General features: G+C 42.9%; 1 protein-coding gene across 1 annotated transcript in view; it reads left to right on the plus strand.

Annotated features, from left to right (window-relative positions):
* The window catches only part of HKDC1 (hexokinase domain containing 1), a 40,918-nt gene extending 18,640 nt beyond the window's left edge, over positions 1-22,278 (plus strand). Inside the window, exons 7-18 of the mRNA XM_026003807.2 lie at positions 1,054-1,237; positions 3,977-4,132; positions 5,169-5,402; positions 6,214-6,518; positions 6,981-7,126; positions 7,222-7,341; positions 11,397-11,492; positions 11,649-11,748; positions 13,181-13,364; positions 15,537-15,692; positions 19,832-20,065; positions 21,328-22,278. Coding sequence (XP_025859592.1) covers positions 1,054-1,237; positions 3,977-4,132; positions 5,169-5,402; positions 6,214-6,518; positions 6,981-7,126; positions 7,222-7,341; positions 11,397-11,492; positions 11,649-11,748; positions 13,181-13,364; positions 15,537-15,692; positions 19,832-20,065; positions 21,328-21,475 — 2,063 coding nt within the window. The 3' untranslated portion in view covers positions 21,476-22,278. The remainder of the gene's footprint in view (positions 1-1,053; positions 1,238-3,976; positions 4,133-5,168; positions 5,403-6,213; positions 6,519-6,980; positions 7,127-7,221; positions 7,342-11,396; positions 11,493-11,648; positions 11,749-13,180; positions 13,365-15,536; positions 15,693-19,831; positions 20,066-21,327) is intronic.
* The last annotated feature ends 536 nt before the right edge of the window (positions 22,279-22,814 follow it).

A 22,814-nucleotide genomic window follows, 5' to 3' on the forward strand; every position in this document is an offset into this window, starting at 1 on the left:
ATGCTTCTCCTCAGCTGGACTTTCCCAAAGGGCAGGATCTTTACACCTGAGGGGGTTGATCTGCCTCCCCATTTCTGGAGCTCCACGGCTCAGAATGGGATAGGAGCTTGCCAGTCATGGTTTCTAGCCACCGTCCACTGTGTATCAGCAGCTGTGTCTGGTAAACTACAGATTGGCTGCCACACCTAAATTGTGTCCATACTTTTCTCAGAAAAGCTTTTTCCAGGTATTGCATTATATTCTGCTTCTCTTATTTTTTATTTCTCGTGTTGACTTTAAAATCCTGTTGACCAGAGTGTTAGATAGGGGAAGATACTTTACAAAAATAATTTTTAAGCAGCTTTGAGCCATAAAAACCCTGTTATTTAAGGTGTACAATCCAATGATTTTTAGTAAATGTAGAGTTTCCTAACCATAACCACAATCCAATGGTAGAACATTTCCATCATCCTGGTAGATCCCAAACATACTGTGCCCTTTTATAGCCACTCCCCTAATATTCTAGTGTTTGAGGCATTTCCTTGGGGTGATTCTTTGTTTGAATAATGGAATGTTTCTTATGTGATAGCTAATCATTGTCAAAGATAAGGATGTAGCTTATTGCTAGGAATAATTTGTGGCAGGCCATGAATAAAGAATATTTTTAGTATCAAGTAGAGAAGAGGCTAAGTTGCTTAGGGAAAGGATTAAAAAAATATTGTGGGTTGGTAATTTTTTTTTTTAAATTTACAAGATTAGGTTAACTCATCCTCTTTGTAAATGTGCTTTGTCAGCTTTCATGCATATTCATGAGGGACTTCTTCACAATCCACCTCATTCATGACAGCAAACCATTAACATCTGAGAAGTGTAGACTCGATATGTCAGCTTTATTCCTCATGAACTCCCAGGCTTGCCAAAGCTGCTTCCCTCAGTGAGAACCAGGCCCGGGAAGTGGATCAAAAGCACTTTGTGGTACATTCAGAGGACTCTCAGGCAGTTAAGAGTTCTCTCTGTCTTTGCCCAGCTGGGAGCCTTTCCGTCTGTGCCTATTTGCTCTGATCCCCTGTTCAGGTACTGGCACCAATGCGTGTTACATGGAGGACATGAGCAACATTGACCTGGTGGAAGGTGACGAGGGGAGAATGTGCATCAACACGGAGTGGGGGGCCTTCGGGGATGATGGGACTCTGGAAGATATCCGTACCGAGTTCGACCGGGAGATAGACCTCGGCTCTCTCAACCCTGGGAAGCAACTGTGAGTCCCCTTGTGCTGTAACCTGGGCATCGGCATCAGTAAATACCCAGTCACTCAGGTACACTTTGAACCTGGGAGACTTTCTAGTTGTGACTAGTTACTCATCACAAGGAATTTCTGAGGACCCCAGCAAAAGTGAAGGCAAGAACATGGAGTGATCTCCCCTAAGTCATAACCCTAACTATTCCAGTTCAGTCCATATTTCTGGAACATGTCCAGAGGTAGGGGACAAACAGCTGTGAACCAGGTGGCTCCGGTCCTGCCCTCTTGGTGCATTCGGACGAGTGACCATAGAACTAAACCAGTGTAGCCCAAGGGAGCAGGACTCAGGCAAGTCCCTCTTTTGTGTTTTCAGTGCTCCCCTGACACCCTGCTTTCTTGGAGGTCTAATTACAACACCTGGGGCCATGCCTTCCCAGCTTAGGTCTTAGGGAGTCTTTCTTGGCTCTCATTCCACATTCACACTCATTCCACAATAGAGTAACTGTTGAGAGTGCCTCAGCTCTGCCTACGTGCTGAGCTCCCAGAGCACAAGTCGGATTTTTTCTTTCCTTTCTGTGCATAGTATCTTACATATTTTTGCAGCTCATTAAGTGTTTGTTGAATGAAAAGGCATTTAAAAAAATTAAATAATTTCAGGCTTACAGAAAAGTTACAAAAATGGCATAAATTCCCCCTTCACCCAGATTCCCTAACTCATTACTAATACTCTCTCTCTGTTTTTGTGTATATATATATATATATATATATATATATATATGCACATATACACAAAATATCTGAATGAAGTAACTTTTCTGAATCATTTGAGACTGCAATTGCAATTATAATATCCTTTCACTCCTAAATACTTGAAAGTGTATTATCTGCAATCAAGAGAGTATATTCTATTATAAAACCAAAGGATAATTATCAAAATTAGGAAATTAACACTTAATCAGTTCCAATATTTAATTTACAGAACTTATTCAAGATTCATTAGCTGCCCCATTAATGTCCTTTATAAAAAGAGAAAAAAGAATGGTCCTGGTCTAGGTTCCAGTTCAGGATCATACATTATATTTTGTGGCCTTTCTCTTTAGCCTCTTTTAACTTGGATATCCTCTGAAATATCTGTTTGTTTTTCATGAGCTTGAAGATACAAGCCATTTATTTCACAGAATGTCCCTCAATTGTCTGATGTTTCCTCATGATTAGATTCTGGTGTGTGTTTTTGACAGGACTATCACAGAAGGGATGTGTGTCCTTTTCAGTGCATCATATCTGGAAGCACTCAATGTTTGTTCCATTCCTTGTGAAGTTATCTCAGATCTCTTGGCTAAGGGGCTGTACAACAGGCTTCTCTCCCAGAAGGTTGTTATTATTCTTTCTATAATGAATATGTATCTGGTAAAGAGATACTTTGAGACTATGTAAATATCCCCTTTCTCATTAAACTTTCACTCTATTTTTAGCATCCATTGATGGAATTCTAAATCCATCATGTTTATTAGTTTTGTAATTCTACTCTAAATCTCGGCTTTTCTATCTCCTCCATTTATCTCTTTATCCTAATATGAACTCATGGATTCTTTCTGTTATTTAATGGGTATCATTTATTCCTATCGTTATTTATTTTGATGCTCAAATATTTTCACATTTGGCCAATGGAAGCCCCTTTGAGCTGGTCCCTGTGTTTTTTCGATGTGTTCCAATCACTCTTCAGTACTTTCTTATTTTCTGGCACACTAAGATGTTTCAGGCTCATCATGCATTTTTCTAGTCCTGGCCATTTTTCCAAGAAACTCTGGTGAGTAAATATTTAAAATACCTCCTAGAAACCATTCAAACATTAGCACTGCATACCCGGAAAGCAAATTTCTGCTTTGGATATACCTGCTCACCAGGCACACACCCTTTTCACCGGTGACACAGAGCAGTCATGGCCCAAGAAAGACCATTTTTTTGGACTTTTTCACCCTCATTCTCTCCATTTCACTTAAAAAATGAATTACATTCCTCCAAATCCAACCTGGATTTCTTTTGGCTGTCTTCTGTTTCTGCAGCGTTCTACGACATTTTATAATGGAACAGATAAAGCTAATTAGAAAACAGGCTATCCTTGATTTTGTGCCTTATTATATTTGGAGAATAAAAATCATATTTACTTATTTACCTGGGAAACAATTAGTAGGTGCTTGTCAGATGCAGATTACAAGTCAAGGTGTAGGTAGCCTGGTGGGATATTTCATTTATACTATTATCGAACCTCTCTGGGACTATCCAAGCCCATTGCCCATACACAGCATCCTTCTCTCTTGGACAGAAGCATTGTGTGAGAGTTGAAGCATCTGAAATTTGGATTTGTCATGCCGTGGTTGGTAATCTTGGGATCACCTGAAGTCACTGAAGTCGAGATTCCTTATGCCTAATATGAGAATGGTACCCCTCCCACAGCCAGCGGTGATTTGCGATAAAGATTCTTGGACTAAATCACTTTATGAGCAGGAAAGAATCTTAGGTCTCCCTCTAGTGTAGTTCACTCCTTTTATAGGTGAGGGGAGTGCAGCCCAGAGAGGATAAGTGAGCTCCCAAAGGTATCCTATCCAAAAGCTGGGATGGGGACTGAGACCATCTGACCCATGGAGTGGCCCTTCCATTACTTATGGTCCTGACTATGGGCTGTGGTTCATGGGTATTGAGAAAGGGTGCTACATAACCAAGACCATAACTACTACTGATCTATTCACCAAATCATAGGTTTGAGAAGATGATCAGTGGCCTGTACCTGGGTGAACTTGTCAGGATTGTATTGCTGAAGATGGCCAAGGCAGGTCTCCTGTTTGGTGGCAAGAAATCCTCTGCTCTCCACACTAAGGGCAAGATTGAAACACGGCATGTGGCTGCCATGGAAAAGTAAGCTGCTGGCTGGGTGCCTTTCCCCTTGACTCTGCAGAGGGTTAGGGTGGGTAGCCAAGGCGTGGTGTGCTCATGGTAGTTGCATGGCAAAAGGGGCCAGGTCCATCCAGATATTCACCAAGACAGCTTCAGACCTGGGCCTAGCTTTAGGTGAGTTAGCAATGCCTACTGTAACTCAGATGTGGCTTCTTGTCGGTTTCATCAGCCAGGGAATCTGCGGTTGGTGGTCTGTTCCTTTCTTCTATTTTGCTGTATTCCTCCTCCCCCAAAATGGTAACTTAAAACTTTTTTTTAGAGTCACAAACTTCTTTGAGGATCAAATTCAATCAAGTTCTGGACCTTTTACTACAAAAATGCACATTTGTACTCCATTTTGCTTACAATATTAGGGCATCCTCAGACCCATTAAACCCATGCATGGAATCTAAGTTAAGAATTCCTACTATAGCAAGAGCCTTCTCTATCTGGTATTGTTGGGAATTGGCCTTGGCTTTAGTGATTGAGGCCCCACACAGAGGTCTCTGCAGTGGAGAGATGGCTGATAAAGGCAGCTGGCTCCAGTCTACTTGGGGTCCTATTCCTCTGGCTTAGAAACCCAGGTGTTGCCCTGAGCTTTGTAATCAGTTTAGATTCTGAGCTTTACAGAGTGGCATCAGACTCCTAGAGTCTGTTTGTGCAGAGCATGGCAGGGACTGAGTTTCTTTGAAAGGCAGAAGAGAACAGGGTGGTTAAAAGGATGGGTTTTGTGATCTAACTGCCTAAATTCAAATCCTGACCCTTGTAATTACTAGCTATGTGACTGTGGACAAGTAGCCCTCTCTATGCCTCTCAAAGCTTTAGACAAGTGCCTGGCACATAGTGAGTGCTTGATAAATGGTGGCTGCTATGATCATTGTTGATATGGTTATCATTATTATATTACTATGTGCCAGTTTATTTATTTTCACAATCCTGAGAGGTGAGAAAATGGTTCTCTGAGGGGACTTCCATGGGATGGAGAAATGTGGTCCTCTCATTCCTGTCCCCTGGCCAGGTATAAAGAGGGCCTTGCCAATACAAGAGAGATCCTGACAGACCTGGGCTTGGAGCCTTCGGAGGCTGACTGCATTGCGGTCCAGCATGTCTGCACCATCGTCTCTTTCCGTTCAGCCAATCTCTGTGCAGCAGCCCTGGCAGCCATCCTGACACGCCTCCGGGAGAACAAGAAGCTGGAGCGGCTCCGGACCACAGTGGGCATGGACGGCACACTCTACAAGATACACCCTCAGTGAGTGCTGCCTGCCAGCCCACCCCCCCAACTAATAAGGCTTTCTGGAACAGAGACCCAGTGATCTCTCCAAGCTATGCTGCTTTCTCTGTGTTGCTGGGACCAACCATTTCCTCTTAGTTCTGAGCTTATAGGGGAAAGAGAGATTGTATTCATCTAGCTGGCTAGGTTGCTTTGGGGAGATCATTCTTAAAGAAATATTCTGCTAAACCCAGTTGCCTGACTAGAAGGGCATCCATCCACATATTTAGCCACCTGTCCATCTACCCATCCATCTATCTGCCTATTATTACCTACTATGTGGTAAGATGGGAAAGTAAAATACATTTAGTTACATGGGGAAAAATCCGAATGGCAGAGGTTGCCAAGTTCTCAGGAAGGATACTGGTAGGAAAATACAAGGAAATGAAGATTTCCCAGAAGGACGGAGTGTGAGAGCCCCTCTGGCTAATAGAGGTGGTATTTTAAGCCAGGGAGGTACACACTGGAAAGAGCTGTAGAAAGGACCCTTCCCCTTTGGATGCAGACGATGCTCAGCCATTATGAATGGACATGCCCTACTGAGTGAAATATTAGTGATCAAATAGCTACCTCTTTGAGCCTCCAAGAGTCCTTTCTGCTACCCTCACTGCCCTAGTCCCTACCCTCAGTCACCCCCCTGCCCTCCCACCATCCAGCAACCAGAGGGGTGAACCCAGCCCAGCAAGGTTCCCCAGAACCCCCATCCCACTGTTACCCCTGTGTCTGTTTCCGTTAGCCAGGCCTGGGCCTTTATGACTGTTATCTATTTTGCCATTGCCCCTGCCTTCAGATATCCCAAACGCCTGCACAAGGTGGTAAGGAGGCTGGTTCCGAACTGCGACGTCCGCTTCCTCTTGTCAGAGAGTGGCAGCACCAAGGGAGCTGCCATGGTGACAGCGGTGGCCTCCCGGGTGCAGGCCCAAAGGAAGCAGATTGACAAGGTGCTGGCTTTGTTCCAGCTGACTCGAGAGCAGCTTATGGATGTGCAGGGCAAGATGCGGAGGGAGTTCGAGTATGGACTAAAAAGGGACACCCACCTCATGGCCACAGTCAAGATGCTGCCCACCTACGTCTGCGGGATGCCAGATGGCACAGGTGGGCCGTACACAGAGCTCCCACCAAGACACCTCCAATAAGTTAGGGTTTTAGTTTTAAAAGCCCTGGATTCATGTCTATAATGGAGAGAGGGGGCGTGGGGTAGAAGATGAATTCTATTCATCTTGGTTGATCCCAGGCAGTAGAAGAATACCTAAGTGATGTCACCCGTGTGTGTCTGTGTGATTGAGAACATGGCATGTACCTCACACTATTGGCAGACAGAAGACCCGGGTTTGTCCCCTGGAGCTGCCATCTGGATACTTGGACTTGTCTGCTTGTCTCCTGTCTACTTCCCTGCCTCTCTTCTCCTGGGGCTTGGCTCTTGCTTTCTGCCCCTGACATTTCTGAGCCTTGATTCTTCTCCCAGCCCTCTGTGCTCCTCTTTCCTATCAATGCTTCCATATGAGTCCCTGTTCTGTGCATGCTGGTGGAATGCAGCTCCCACTTTCTCCACCACAGAGAAAGGAAAGTTCCTTGCCCTGGATCTGGGGGGAACCAACTTCCGGGTCCTCCTGGTAAAGATCAGAAGTGGACGGAGGTCGGTGCGAATGTACAACAAGATCTTTGCCATCCCCTTGGAGATCATGCAGGGCACCGGTGAGGAGGTACATGCTGGGCTGGGGAGTTCTGTGCCTGGGGGAGCCAGCCTGCCACCCTGTATCACTGCTGGCCAGGTATGACTACCACTGTTTCCCCGCAGCTATTTGACCACATCGTGCAGTGCATCGCTGACTTCCTGGACTACATGGGCCTCAAGGGAGTCCAACTGCCTTTGGGCTTCACATTCTCATTTCCCTGCAGGCAGACGAGCATTGACAAGGTAAGACAGCCCAGCAGGTTTCCAGAAAGCCTGATGTGCTTCCTTCCTCCAGCAGAGGAATCTCATGGTACCTCTGGGTCACTGTTTATTTCCTTATTTACGGGTCTCAGGTTCAGGGCAGTTGGGAAAATGTAATCAAGAATTTGAACCATTTAATATTATCTCTTTATTATGTTCCATTTTCATTGTTATTTTTTGGATTCACAAAAGATTTTGAGCAGTATATAATAAAGGGACACATGCACAAGAGTCCTGTTAAACGAGAGATTCAATCACGTTATGGAGACATATAAAGAGGTAACGACCAGAAAAGCCAGTTGAAGCTCTTAGGCAGCAGTAATGCCTGTGTCTTCCCATGGGGCCAGTGCAAACAGGGAAACACAATAGGTGGCAGGCTGTTACTCTTGAGAGAAAGCTTACTGGTGCGTCAGAAGGAATCAGACGACAAATATATCACATGAACAAATGAACACTTACTTAGTTGACATTGAAGACCATCATGGATAATAATTTGAATAAACCCTTCATAATAATTTAGAAACACATATCACAAAGTCTTCCTTGGAATTCTTGGATAAAAAGACCATTCACCAGCTTGTGGAGAATGGAGCACACACACTCTCTCTGACAATCAGGTTTACAGGGCGGGAACAGAACATCACTAAAAGCAAAACACCACTTTTTAAAAATATATTTTATTTATTTTTAGAGAGAGAGTGAGAGAGCAAGAGTGAGAGAGAGCATGAGCAGGGGGAGTGGCAGGCAGAGGGAGAGGGGGTTTCTGGCTGAGCAGGGAGCCCGATGCAGGGCTCGATCCCAGGACCCTGTGATCATGACCTGAGCCGAAGGCGGATGCTTCACCAACTGAGCCACCCAAGGGCCCCCAGAACACCACTTTTTAATTTATAGGGAAAACTATGGTCAACACAAAAAGTCAACCAGAGAGCTAACGATAATAAGAACGGCACCAAAGATTTGTTAAGATTTATTCTAATCCACTTGATGTCCCCATGATGTACATACTATTTTTGTATTGTTTTACTTTTAACCATTTTTAAAATTATGGTAAAATAGAAAGAACATAAATTGGCTATTACTTTAACCATTTTTAAGTGTACAGTTCTATGACACTAAGTACACTCTCATCATCATGAAACCATCACCACTATCCATCTTCCAAACATTTTTATCTTCCCAAACTGAAACTCTATACCCATGAATAGTAACTTGCATTTGCCCATCTCCCTACCCCTGATATCCCCCCAACATCTACTTTCCAGCTCTATGAATTTTACTATTTTGGGTTCCCCTACCTAACCGGAATCATACAGTATTTGTCCGTTTGTGACTGGCTTATTCCACTTAGCATAATGTCCTTAAGGTTCGTCCATACTGTAACACGTGTCAGAATTTCCTTCCTTTTAAAGACTGAATAATAGCTCATTGTATGTGTGTATACTATTTTTAATTGCCACATTGTAGTTAAGAAAAACAGAGGCACAGAGAAGTTAAGTTAGTTGTCCACGATGCCACATCTATAAATAGCATTGGAGGGTTCTAGTGTAGGACACAGGCCTGAGAGCGCAGGCTCTTTCACTTTGCCCTTGGGGAGACCAGGACCCAGAACCTGTGTCATTGAACCATTTTGGCTAAAATACACGGTACACCTACATATATAATTAAAACAAAAAAATCAATAAATAATATTCTTATTATATGTAACACACTCTTTTCTATCCCATTTCATTTTTCCTATGAGAAAATTGAGCCACATGAGTCTCATCTGATGGGTTGGTACAGAACTGGAACAGATTTCTTCAGGGCTCTGAGAACACCATGGAAACATACATGGCAGCAGTCCTTCCCCACCCTAATTATTCAGAGAATGGGGAGAGAGGGGATCACAAGTCTGGTAATACGGCTAGCTCTCTTAAAATTAAATGTGTCAGAATGCTAAGAGCCAGAAGATCCATTTCTCAAGATTCCATTTCTCAACATGTGCCAAGCAGGAGTGAAAAAAATGTTCACTATGGCAGCCCTTTTTAATAATGAAACATTAAAAATCATTCACATGGCAGTGGAGGATGACTAAAGAAACTCTGGCATAGAAATCATGTGGAATTAATTACTTGATTTGCGTTTACCAGGCACATGCTTGCTTGGTGCTGGACACTATTCCAAGTGCTTCACAGACATTGCCTAGTTGACTGGGAGGCCACAGAGTGAGCACAGTAGTTAAGAGCATGGGTTCGAAGCACACCGAATCTTGGCTTCTCCACTTACTCACTTGGTGATCGTGGACAAATTATTTAACAGCTCTGGACCTTGGTCTCCTCATTTGAAAAATGAGGATAAAAATAGTACTTATATTTCATAGGTATTTTTTATTTCTATGCAATTATATTTGAGGACTATTCTGCTCAGGGGAAGATTGTGGCAGATCCGTATTAACTGACCTGGAAAGGTCTAGAAAATATGTTATTAAGTGGGGAAACCAAATCACAGTCATCTATACACTGTGTAAATTTATTTATTTAAAAATATATGTAAATGGAGAGACAAAGGTCTGGAGGGAATCATATTAGCCTGATAGTAGAGGTTACCTCTCAAGTTGGGGGAATGGGAAGTTAAAAGGCACTTGGCCCTTATCAGTAACAGTTTAATTTTTTATAAGGGCTACACATTATATGAGTGCTGCCATTAAAAATTAATACACCATTCGGGAAGGCAGCCACATACAGCTGTCCACAGTCCCCAAAGATCAATGAGCACCAAGGCACAGCTGCTCTTCCTGATCCAGGACACTGGGTCTCTAGGCCTCTCCCAGAAGTTCTGACAGGTTCATGGATACACAGTTGAGAGGGATGGGGAGACAAGTGGACAGCTGGGAGCAAAGCCACTGAGGGCTAGGGAGAAAAAAGACTTAAAAAATATGATTTTTTGTGTAATTGCAACTAAGAAGAAAGACTTTTCAACTAGGGGAGAATCTCTAGTGTTCTACATCTATCCACCAGGGAAAGAACAAGGGACCTGAACTTCCCAAGGACTGTGGAGAGAAAGAGGCAGACCAGGGCTGAGGGCCTCAGGGTGAGATGGCCATCTAGCCCACGGGGGTGGGGGCACTGCTGCTGGAGCCGCTAGCCCCCTTTCCTACCTATCCCAGGAGCTCTCCTGGCCTACATGCACCAGCTTGACCTGCCCTCCCCCCACCCCAGCTCTAGACTGTGGAGTCTGAGACTGGATTAACTCCTCCATCTGGCCAATAGTGTCATCTTGGTCTTTCTTTTAAAAATGAAAAATACTTTTTCTTGATATAAAAATTATACATGCTAACTTTAGGAAAACTAGAAAATATGGGCACACAAAAAGAAAAGACCAGAAGGCACCCTTAATCTTGTACCTAGAGAGGACCACTGCCAACTTCTTGGTGCGGGCATTGTTCCAGACCTTTTCTAGATATGAGTATGTATATGTGCATGTACATGCGTGCGTGTTTTTAAAAGAATAATAGTGTAATTCGCCATCTACATTTGTTTAATATATGTTCACTTTACAGTGTATGGTGAACATCTTTCTCTAATATTCAATGTTCTCTTACAGCATGATTTTTTATGACTGTTTAACATTACCTATATTGATACACAAGATAATAGATCTATGATATTGGAACGACAGGATGTCTCTAGTTTTTCACTGTGGAACCATGCTTTGATGAACATTTTGTAGCTCTTATCTTTAATCACATCTTAATCTGTCCTTGGCTGAATTAGACATAGATTGACTGTGATCCAGGCTTTTGTTCTGTGCAGTCATGGCCAGGGAACACAAGCTGACCCTTGATGAATATGAATTGCTATAGTTATTCCACTCAGCAACAGACCTTGTCTGGGCATCATGCTCTGTGATACCTCTGGGCCCAGTGTTAGGGCTGCAGAGATGGAGCAGTCGAAAGCACATACATTTGACTAGCTACTGACACAGACTATTTGATGATGAGGTTGGGTAGTGGTCCTGGGAAATTATTGCTCAAATGAATTTCTCCTTCTTTCTTGCAGGGAACACTCATTGAGTGGACCAAAGGCTTCAAGGCCACTGATTGTGAAGGGGAAGATGTGGTGGACATGCTCAGGGAAGCCATCAAGAGGAGAAATGTATGTTATGGTGTTGAGGCTCATACCTGACCTTGCCCCTTCTCCCAGGCCCCTTTGCTCTGACATCCTGTGCCCAGCCCCATGACTCTGGCCTCCATGCACTTTGGGTTGATATGCCCCTCCTGAGCCTATTTGGCATGGCTGCTTCCTTTGCAGGAGTTTGACTTAGACATAGTTGCAGTTGTGAATGATACAGTGGGGACCATGATGACCTGTGGCCATGAAGATCCTAATTGTGAGATAGGCCTGATTGCAGGTAAGAGGTCAGGCATGTCCCATTAGACTGCTCTCATCTGATCTTTTGGTGGTTTCCTTTTAACATAGTGCAGGACTGGGGGTGGGGGGAGGGGTTGGGTGGAGCATTTTTCCATTACACAGAGGCTCTAAAGCCAACTTTATCCAAGACAGAGATGAAGTTAAGATTAGGATTTCAGGTCTCCTAATTTCTAAATGTTTACTTAATATCTTTCTCCTTAAGGGTCCTAAGCCAATGTTGTCCTTTTGTTGAGGAAGGAGAATGACATAGAAAGAGGAGATTTCCAAATTAGGGGCAGATTATCCAGGGTAGAAAGAGACCACTGTTGGCTTGGGTCTGATTTTCATGCAGCTCCAGTGTATACCTCCTCTGTTAGCAGACCTCTTCTGGCCATGGGTGCACATGATGGGGAAGAGTTGGAAAGAACCTAGAAGAGAAGGGAGTGGCCTGACACATGATTTAGCCATTTGAGGGGGCTTTGGGAGAAGTCTGGCAGTGATTAAGGGCAAGAGTGGATTTCAGGGAGTTGACTCTCTCATTGATGAGGGGATGGATGTGATTTGAACAGGTAAAGATGGAGACAATAGGCATTCCAAGTGACCGGCACAAGTTAGTAATGACAGAACCTGGAAAAATTGTTCTAGCTGTCTGTCTAGGCTTCCTGAAGGTGAGCAGTGGGTAGAACAAGGAGATGGGGATATAGTGAGATGCCTCCAATGCCAGCTAAGAAGTTTCATCTCACTGTAAGTCTTACCCATTTTATGACTATGGACAGGTTACTTTGTCTAGATTTGAGTTTCCTCATCTGTGGGAGAGGTCAGGCGAGAATTAGGAAGGCAAAGGGGTGAGACTTGTTTGAATTTAATAGGTGTCTGCACTGCTGTACCAAGGATAGTTCTGAGATAAAGTCGGGGCAAAGGACAAAGTAGGTGGCCTATGGACGCCAATGTTTACTTCTCCCGAGGCTGGATAATTCCTCATGATCCCTTTTAGCTCGGGCTGCTGTGACTACTTGGGAGCTCACTTTGTGTACCTATAGCCTAATAGTAAATGATGAGGATGATGATGTGATGATGATGTAATGCGATGGTGGTGAGGAGGAGGAGAATGGTGTTTTCTCAGGCACCATTTGCTAGGTGGAGGGATCTTGTGAACATCATATCATTGTTTTCTTTTTAACAAATCTATAAGGCAGGTATTATTTCCTTTTTACAGATGAAGAAATTGGACCTCTAAAGATGAGATACTTGTCTCTATAGTCAGTCACCTAGTTAAAGATGAGATACTTGTCTCTATAGTCACCTAGTTAAAGCTGGAATTCACAGCCAGTCGTATCTGACTCCAAGCCTAAGTTCCTCTCCAGCACTACTCTGCCTCTTTAGGACCTGGTGATATCTTTTGAAGACTAAAGTCCTTTTATGATTTCTTTTAGGAACAGGCAGCAACATGTGCTATATGGAAGAGATGAGGAACATCGAACTGGTGGAAGGGGACGAAGGAAAGATGTGCATTAACACCGAGTGGGGAGGATTTGGAGATAATGGCTGCATAGATGACATCCGGACCCAATATGATGAAAAGGTGGATGAGGGGTCCTTGAACCCTGGCAAACAGAGGTGAGGAGGGTGGATGTGTATATTAATGTAGATTGTGCAGTGTATGACTTTATCAGACCAGGGTGGGGGATACTATATTTGCCTCAAAGATGCTATAGCTTTGTATTTTTATTACAACTCTTCATCGGAGGTCAGTGAAGTGTCTTATTGGAACAAAAGCAAAATATAGGACAAGTTTCCAGCAAGGAGAAAGAAGGGGTGCTTTTTTCTGATTACCATAAGGTACCATAAGATCTACTGGTGGCTTTGGAAGTGATTCAGAGACTGTCCCAAAGTCCATTCACTGTGGGCCAAGTGTCACAGAACAGGGGCACACTGACTTAGTGAGTCCTCTCATGATGGGCTTCTGCTAGATCCAGTTTAGAAATCAAGATCCTCAGCCTTTCCAAAGCTAGCTACCAGGGGGTGGGGAACTGGCAGCAGGTGATGGATGGGAGTACTGGTTCTCAATCATGATGTCATATCCCACCATGGGTTACAATCACTTGGGAGGTAGATTCCAATGTCTAGCCATATTAAAAATAGTGAAAACAATGAATGATTCTTTTTTAAAAAATTGAGTACATTTTCACTTGTGTTCTCATCTAGCTTCTTGAGTAAAAGAGAAAGGGATAGCATGCTAGGAATTGATAATGAAACCAGGCCCATCTGTGACAGCAGGTGTTGTCAAACTTTTTCTATAAAGGACTAGATTATAAATGTTTTAGTCTCAGGGTATATGGACTTTGTCACAATGAAACTCAATGTCTCAATACATAAAATAAAATGAAAACATAGATTTATCATGATGATGACATCCCAGTGCAGAAGTTAAACAGATAGGAAATGTAATGAGATATGTAGGCCACAGATGCTTGATAACTGAACCCGAGTACCCTGTTCAGGAAGATACTCGGGCAAGGCCAGGACCAGCCTTAATAGTCCTTGGTCTTCCTTTGGCACTAGTCTTTTTTTTTTTTTTAATATTTTATTTATTTATTCATGAGACACACACACACACACACACACACACACACACAGAGAGAGAGAGAGAGAGAGAGAGAGAGAGAGGCGCAGAGACACACAGACAGAGGGAGAAGCAGGTTCCATGCAGGGAGCCTGACGTGGGACTCGATCCTGAGTCTCCAGGATCTGGGCTGCCCTGGCACTAGTCTTTGTGGATGGCAGGAAGGTGAGTTGTGGGAAGCCCAGCTGAACCAGGGGTTGCTCCAAAAAGAAGGAACCTTATCTCTGAATCCCAAGTTGGGACATTCAAGTAATCATGGCTCTTCTCCAAGGGCAAGTGTCTTCTGACTTACTTTTGTATCTGAATCCACTGGAGGCTCACATTTTTAGAGTGAGAGTTTAATGGGGGCAGCCCATTTGAATCTGCTTTGCTGTCACCATTGCCTGAGTGTTGGTTCCTTAGACTGAGGAGGTCCTGAGCAGTGAAGCAAATAAAAGTCCAGTACACAAGTCTCAGGCACAGCTTCCACTTGACCCTGAAGGCAGTGGCAGTCCAACTTGTCATTGTTACTAACACTGTCACACAGGCCTGTGCAGAGTGCCTGGTCAGTACCTGTTGGTTACAAAGCCCCTTTTCCTCTTGTTCCTTCCCTCATAGAGCTCATAACCTGGTAGAAAGGGTGGCTTGGCTTCCTTCCAAATTTTTAAAGAACCCCTGGTGTGTGCAGTGTAAGTATATTATTTCATGGAGCAGAATCTCAAATGGAACAGATTTCTTCAAATACAAAGCCAAGGAGAATCTAGTCAACGAGATTTATAACACAAAGACAAGGAGAACTGGCTTTGGGACCTAGAAAGGGACTTGATTTCACTTAGTGCCTGCTGTGTACTAGATGCTGGCATCCCAATACTTTTGTGGGGTCAGGATTTTGCTCCCTGTTTTATAGATGATGGCTTACAATGTTTGTTCCTGCAGCTAGTATGGGGCATTTCTGGGACCTAGCTTCTTCCTGGTCAACAGGGCTCCAAAGACTGGCTTTCTCACTTCATGTAGACCTCTGCATTGCATTTCTCTAGGTCTACTGCCCACTCTGAACCACTCCAAACCAGGTTGTTGTTGGATGCCAGTGGCATACCTTCCATACCCAGACCCATGGTCCTTTGGTAAACCACTTACCAGTGTTGATTTTCCTGCTGTTACCGATCTTATCTCTGTTCTCTAAACAGATATGAGAAGATGACCAGCGGGATGTATCTGGGGGAAATTGTGCGGCAGATCCTGATTGACCTGACCAAGCAGGGTCTTCTCTTCCGTGGGCAGATTTCAGAGCGTCTCCGGACCAGGGGCATCTTTGAAACCAAATTCCTGTCTCAGATTGAAAGGTGATGTGTGATCAAGTTCACCAGCTCAGTGTGGGAGGCCCTGATTGGGATGTGCTGCTGTAAAGTGGGGGTCCAGCAGCAGACTTGAGATTTAGAAATAAAACCAGTAAAGGACCTGACTGGGTAAAGGGTTTCCTCCTAGAGTTGCTCTGTCTCTCTAGCTGCATCAGGACCACAGCACACAGCCAAAGGGCCAGCTGTGTTCCTGGGCCCTCAGGTGCCTAAAGTGTTACACAGCAGTTAGCTGAGGCTAAAAAATGATCCTTCTTTGTTCCTAAAAAGATGATGTGTCCGTAATATGAAAGAAAACTCTCTTAAAAAATAACCCATAAGCTCAGGATTAAATATAGTTGTTTCGATTTTTGTATATTCCCTTTCAAGTTTTTAAATGTGTGTAAACATATTTTCATAATTGCAATCATACCACACATATCATTCTGCATATTGTTTATTTAGTGTTTGAACATGATAATTTTCAGTTACAATTCCAAGGTTTTTTTTTTTTCTTAAGCATATATAGGAGTAGAGGGAATGGTAAAATGAATCTAACGTTTGCATCACCACCTTCAACAATGGTCAACTTGTGGCCAAACTCGGTCCGTCAATATACTCCTGCTTTCCCCACCCCCAAATTGGATTAATTTGAAACAAATCTCACATTTTGTGTCAGTGTATCTATAAATATTTTAAGTTGTATTGCTAAAGTATTATTTCTTTAAAAAAAATAACCTTCTACTCCTGAAACCAATATTATTACACTATATGTTAACTAGAATTTAAATAAAAATTTGAAAAAAAAACCTAAAAAATCCTCAAAAACAATAAAAAATGAACATATTTTCATCACCACACCTAAAATAGTTAATGATAAACCTTAATCTCAAAATATCCTGCCAGTGTTTCTATTTTCCAGATTGCCTAAAAATATGTTTTTTACAGTTCATTTGTTTGTAACAATATCCAAACAAGGTCCATTCCACGCATTTGGTGATATGTCTTTTAAAAATCTCTTTTAATGTATAGACTTCTCCTCTTGTTGCCCTTTGGGATACATTTGATGAAGAAACTGTCATTTTATCCTAGAAGTTTCCTGTGTTCTAGATTTTGCTGGTTATAGCATTTAGCATTTTCCTCTCCCTTGTATTTCTTGCAAACTCAGAGGAAGACCCAGATGCCTGGTTAGATTCAGTGTTGAAGTTTGGACAAGAATATTTCATAGGTGGCATTGAACTGTCTGTTTGTCTTTTATGATGTTAGCAGTCATTGATGCTCATTGCCTCCATCTGTGATTGTAAAACAATGCCAGGTTAATGCTAACACTCCTGCATTTTTTAGCTGGAATACTTCTAGAAAGAGAAACTTACCCATCTCGACTCTTTGGTAGAATTATCATTTTAAATGGCTGTGTAATGTTATGTTATATTGCTATACTGTAATTTGCTAAACTTTCCCGTTAGTATAAGACGTCTAGCTTATAATTTATGAATTTCTGCAATTCTCAGTAACACCATAATTATTCTTTTTGTGTTTTCCTTTGCATCTCACAAATTATTTCCTTAGAAGTAGAAGCATTTCCCTATGGACACTCTTTTAAAAAGATAGTTCCAGTTTCCATCACCACAAATGTGTCAGTTTCACTGCTTTTCCTACCAGCACTGGTTCCTATCAGAGACTTTGTATTTGGAATTTCTGTCAATTTGCATTCATTCATTTAATTTTACTGGTCTCTATGGCTTGATGCCAGGAGCCAGAAATCACTTTGAGAAAAAAGGAAAATTCTTTAAAACCGAAAGTAGTGTACTTAATGAGAGAAATCAGATGGACTTTTGCAGAGTAGATCTTGCTGTCTAAGGAGATGGTGATAGATTCAGTAGCAGCAGCAGCAATTTTGTGTTTTTGAAGGGTTGTTAAGCAAATATCCAGCATCCTTTTTTTTTTGTCTGGCTTCAATCCATTGGATTCAAAAGTGTAATTTAATAATCATCACCTCTGATGACCAGAGGGATCCTCTTTTGCTGTGGGGGCAAAGCAAATGGTTTCTTCCTCATGTATGAGAGATGAGCAGATTGACCATGTTTGCCTTGCTTTTTTTCCCCGCTGAATACAAAGGAGGATGTTTTTGGACAAGAGAAAGTTAGCAGAACCTATATGCCTCCAGAAGTCTTTACTTCTGCTACACAAAAGATATCTGCTTTGGATGCTTTGATTTCCTGTTTCTAGGTATCTTATTTATTTTTAAACTTTATGGAATAAAAAGAAAATCATATCCAATGTAGTGCCAGTTGGGAATGGTAAGTGCTATGCTGACTGTGTCCCATTTCAAAGCACATTGTCCAATGGATTCAACAGGGATTGCCGGGGGGAATCCTGGATTTACAGTCTCCGAGCTTGAGTTTAAGATGGCTTATGCTGTGTGACCTGAGGCAAGTTGCTTTACCTCTATGGACAACAATTTCTTTCCTTATAGAAGATAAATGGTCTACTGCTTAACCCTAGTGATCAACCCCAGGGTCAACTAAGGCAATGTATGTGTAAGAACTAGGTAAACTGTGACAGGATAGACTGTGGAAGGAATTTCAGGTTTTATTATCTTACACACTGAAAAAAAAATCCACTTTTTTTTTCATCCTATACAAATATTACTCATTCATAAGCAAAAGGAAGGGGCACAAGGCTGGCTCAGTCAAAGAGCATGTGACTCTTGATCTCCGGGTCATGAGTTTGAGCCCCATGTTGGGTGTAGAGATAAATTAAATTAAAACAAAACAAAACAAAACAAGCAAAAAGAAGAAAGTAGTAACTACTGGTAATCCTACCAGTATCTGAATAGATTTCCTTCTGCTCTGATTTTTTTTCTTAACAAAGACAAACATTCAAAAATAAAAACCAATAGAACTCCAATAAAAAAATACAAAAAAAAAACCCCAAAACAAAAATAAAAACCAAGATCATATGGCACATAGTATTTTATAATCTATTTTTTCACTTACTACATAATGAATATTTGCCATAGCATTAAATATTCTCATGCAAACTCATCTTAGGGTCTATAAAGGATTCCATTATCTGACTACACCACTGTTTACTTACCTGATGAATCCTCTATCTAGCCAACAGGTTATTTCTCAGTTTTTCTCCCTTTTTTTTTTTTAAGATTTTATTTATTCATGAGAGACACACAGAGAGAGGCAGAGACACAGGCAGAGGGAGAAGCAGGCTCCCCGCAGAGAGCCCAATGTGGGACTTGATCCCTGCACCCGGGATCACGCCTTGGGCCAAAGGCAGATGCCCAACCGCTAAGCCACAGAGGCATCCCACAGTTTTTCTCCCTGATAACATTCTTCTTCCCTAAGTATTCCCTGAGACAGCCAGGGATATAATTTTACATTGTTTCACTTAGGAGTCAGAGCCTGAGAGTTCACCATGAGATGAGTGTCTAGACTCAAGGCCAGCCTGTATCCATGACCGGTGCTCCTCTGCCATGTGCTCATGTGCTTGTGGTTCCAGGGGCTGGTTCCTGCTCACTAAGGGGCTGATTGTACATTGTTATATTCACTTCCCCATTGAGTGCACACAGCCCTATGTTGGCTACTGTTGAGAATACAGCCTTACTCTCAAAGAGCATGTAGTCTAGCTGGGAAGAGAAAGCAGAAAATCAGAAGAAGCTAAATAGAAGGAAAGTTGGCTTCTAGTTGAATGGGGCCAGAGCAGGGAGAGCTGGCCTGCTCAGTGGGGGAGGTGGAGGTACTTGGTGTAAGAAGGCGTGTGCTTGGGTCCCTGCTCTCTGCTGTCTGTGGGTAAGTCTCTAGCATTCTGAACCTCAGATTCCTCTCCTGAAAATGCACACCTGATGTGTTGGTTGCCAAATCTAATAATAGTTTCTAGTGAGATAATAGATTTGTACATGCCTAACACTAACGGTCCTCATACTTTCATTTTTAAAGATGGTGGGACTTCCAGGGGTGTGTGTCAGGCTTTCTTGAGTCCTGGCTTCTTTGGCATTCTGCTCTAACTCAACTGTTGCCTGGATCATCTTTTCCTCCTTCCTCCTAAGGCTTCTGAGGATAGGGGGTACTGTGAGCCATGCTGAGCAGGTTCCAGGGCCCCAGGTTCTGATGTCCCGCTCTGCTTGCCTGCAGCGATCGGCTAGCCCTCCTCCAGGTCAGGAGTATCCTGCAACAGCTTGGCCTAGACAGCACATGTGAGGACAGCATTGTGGTGAAGGAGGTGTGCGGAGCTGTGTCCCGGCGGGCGGCCCAGCTCTACGGTGCAGGCCTGGCTGCTGTCGTGGAGAAGAAGAGGGAAGACCAGGGGCTTGAATACCTGAAGATCACTGTGGGAGTGGATGGCACCCTGTACAAGCTGCACCCACAGTGAGTGCCCCAGAGAGGTGGGAATGGGAGGGCTCCAAGGCCAAATATGGATCCCATTGAATCTAACAGATAAGATGTGAGCCCTTGGGGCTCTGTTTCTGAGTGGTCAGCATGTAGGAGTGTTGGCCGTCCTCTCTGAAAGCCATGTTTCTCTAGGCAGTAATAATCTCTGCCTCACAGGGCAATGAATACAAGTGATTATTAGTAATGTATTCACACCTGACCTCACGGGGAAGTAATGCGAACTGAATATTTTGCACAGCACAGAGCATTTGTCAAGTATGAACTGGTTATAACTTTCTTAGCTCAGAGTCAGTAGACAGAAGGATTAATGTGACTTTGAATTCTGGCTCCACCACTTAGAAGCTGTGAGACCTAGGGCTAGTTTCTTACCTTCTTTGAGCCTCAGTTCGAAATCTATAAAATGATGACAAAGATCTTACCTACCTCAGAAGTTGTCATGAGGACTCAGTTAAACAGTATCTATAGAGTGCATGGCACATCACAAAAAAGTCAATGATTAAAGCTATTGTTATTTTTTGAAAGCTATTATTTTTATTCAATATTTAACATTTTGTTTTGGTGAAGAGGAAAAATATTAACAAGCTTATAAAAATTTCAGTCATACTGAAACACATACATGAACATCCTGTTATTGTAATCCTTAATCGTTAGCTCTTGTGCAGATGACTATCCAAAAGAATGGACTGTGTCTTTTCTTGTTTTTCCCTTTGGAATAACTTATTTTTGATGTGGTTCCTATAAGTTTCTTCTTAAACCAAGACTTGACCAAGGCACAAAAGCCACATGATCATTTCTTTTTTGTTTTAAAAAATATTTTATTTATTTAAGAATGAGCGAGAGAGCGAGCCAGTAGGGGGATGAGCCAAGGGGGAGCGAGAAGGACAAACAGACTCTGTACTGAGAGCAGAGCCTGATGGGGGCTTGATCTCATGACCTTGAGACCATGACCTGAGCCAACTGAGCCACCCAGGGATTCACTAATAATTGTTTTTAAGCTGTTGTTTATTACACTTTGACTGTATGTATATTATGTATGTAAAACACCTAGTATAGTCTCTGGCATTTGTAGTTGCTCAATAAAAGGTACAATTAAAACAGCTATTTAGGAAGCAGTTTAGGAAGCTCTTCTAGAGTCTTAAGAAGCAAGCCGGAAGGAGCAAACCAGATTGGAATCATTCAGAAATATGTTAGTCCCATATGTAAGTGGTGATGATGCTTCTCTCTCTCTCTCTTTATAGCTTTTCTCGGATATTGCAGGAAACCGTGAAAGAACTAGCACCTCGATGTGATGTGACGCTCATGCTGTCAGAAGATGGGAGTGGAAAGGGAGCCGCTCTGATCACTGCTGTGGCCAAGAGGTTACAGCAGGCACAGAAGGAGAACTAGGAACTCCCTCGGGGTTGGGCCGGACGTGCCTTGGATACCGACCAGCCTTTCCTCCGGCAGATGAGTTGGTCAGGGACCAACAGGCAAGCTTCTAGCTGACTTCACATTCTGAATGGCCGAAAGAGAACCCCGTGTTCTTGGGTACTCTTAGCATTTTGTTACTCAATGTGGTTTTCAGGGGCATTAAATGACATCTCTGGTTGGCATATTTGGGTCAAAGATGGGCTAATTTGTAAAATCAAAGCAATTGGACCCGAGAGATTCCGCTTTTAGCAAATTGTTCGGTTGAGGCCTGGGCTGTTCATTCTCTATGGCTTTTGGTCCTGTGGCTGTTGGACTTGGAAACATATACACAATCTGCCCACGTGGCCTGGCTGGCTGAGCTCCCCACTGGGATGCTTTAGCCATTGCTTGTAGTAGGTTGGGTCCTCTCTTGTGACTCCACATTTGAGAAAGATAGAGACTCATGTAATAAACTGGAGATCTACTCTAACTTGTCCATACCACATCACCCTGACTTAGAACATGAAAAGACAACAAAGACTTTGGACTATCGGCCCCAAGATGAAGAAGGGTTGGTTGCCAGGCAGCCCTGCAAGAATCTTTTCATGCTTAAAGTGAGTTATGTAAGCACCTGTGAGATTTTGTTTTTCAGTATGTGTGTGTGATGGGGAGGGGTGCTGTTTGGGGCACCTGCTTTCATTTTACACGTGGTTCGTGTGGCTGCTGTGGATAGTTGTTTTAAGGACTGTTAGGTATACGAAATCCAGTAATTGAATAAAAAATATTTGATTTCCTAAGAATCTTTGCATGAGGTATCGATATTTCATTTGGGAGGCTTGCTTGCTGACTTCATGCTCTGCTAGTGGATTAAGGGACACAGAAGTTTCTGAGGGATCACTCTAGCCAAAGTTCTTCCCAACAGCAAGGGGAAATATATGGAGTATCTTCTCTAATACCTTACCAGTTTATCCAAATCTCATTTGAGCAAATACTCTCCATGACTAGGCATTTACCTCATGATCCTATAGCTCTTGCTTTTGAACAGCTAAAGTTGACTGGAGGTCCTTTTGACTTCCAAGCTGACTTCTATGTCACTGGAACTCAGCCCTCCCCACATGCCCATTAGCCTGCCTTCTACCCCTCCAGAACTAAGTGGAATTGGGCTGTCCCCGACCATTTCCCCAGTGAATGTCCTCTCTTTTTCTCTATCCACCCATCCCATTAGCCCAAACCACCTGTGACTTCCTACCTTGTCACAGAGTTTACCTGTGTTTCTCCTCTGGCCTAATAGACTGAAAGCCCTTTGTTAAATGCATTTTTGTGTTGCTCCAGTGAA

Source organism: Vulpes vulpes, chromosome 4, assembly GCF_048418805.1.
Source record: "Vulpes vulpes isolate BD-2025 chromosome 4, VulVul3, whole genome shotgun sequence".
NCBI lineage: Eukaryota > Metazoa > Chordata > Mammalia > Carnivora > Canidae > Vulpes > Vulpes vulpes.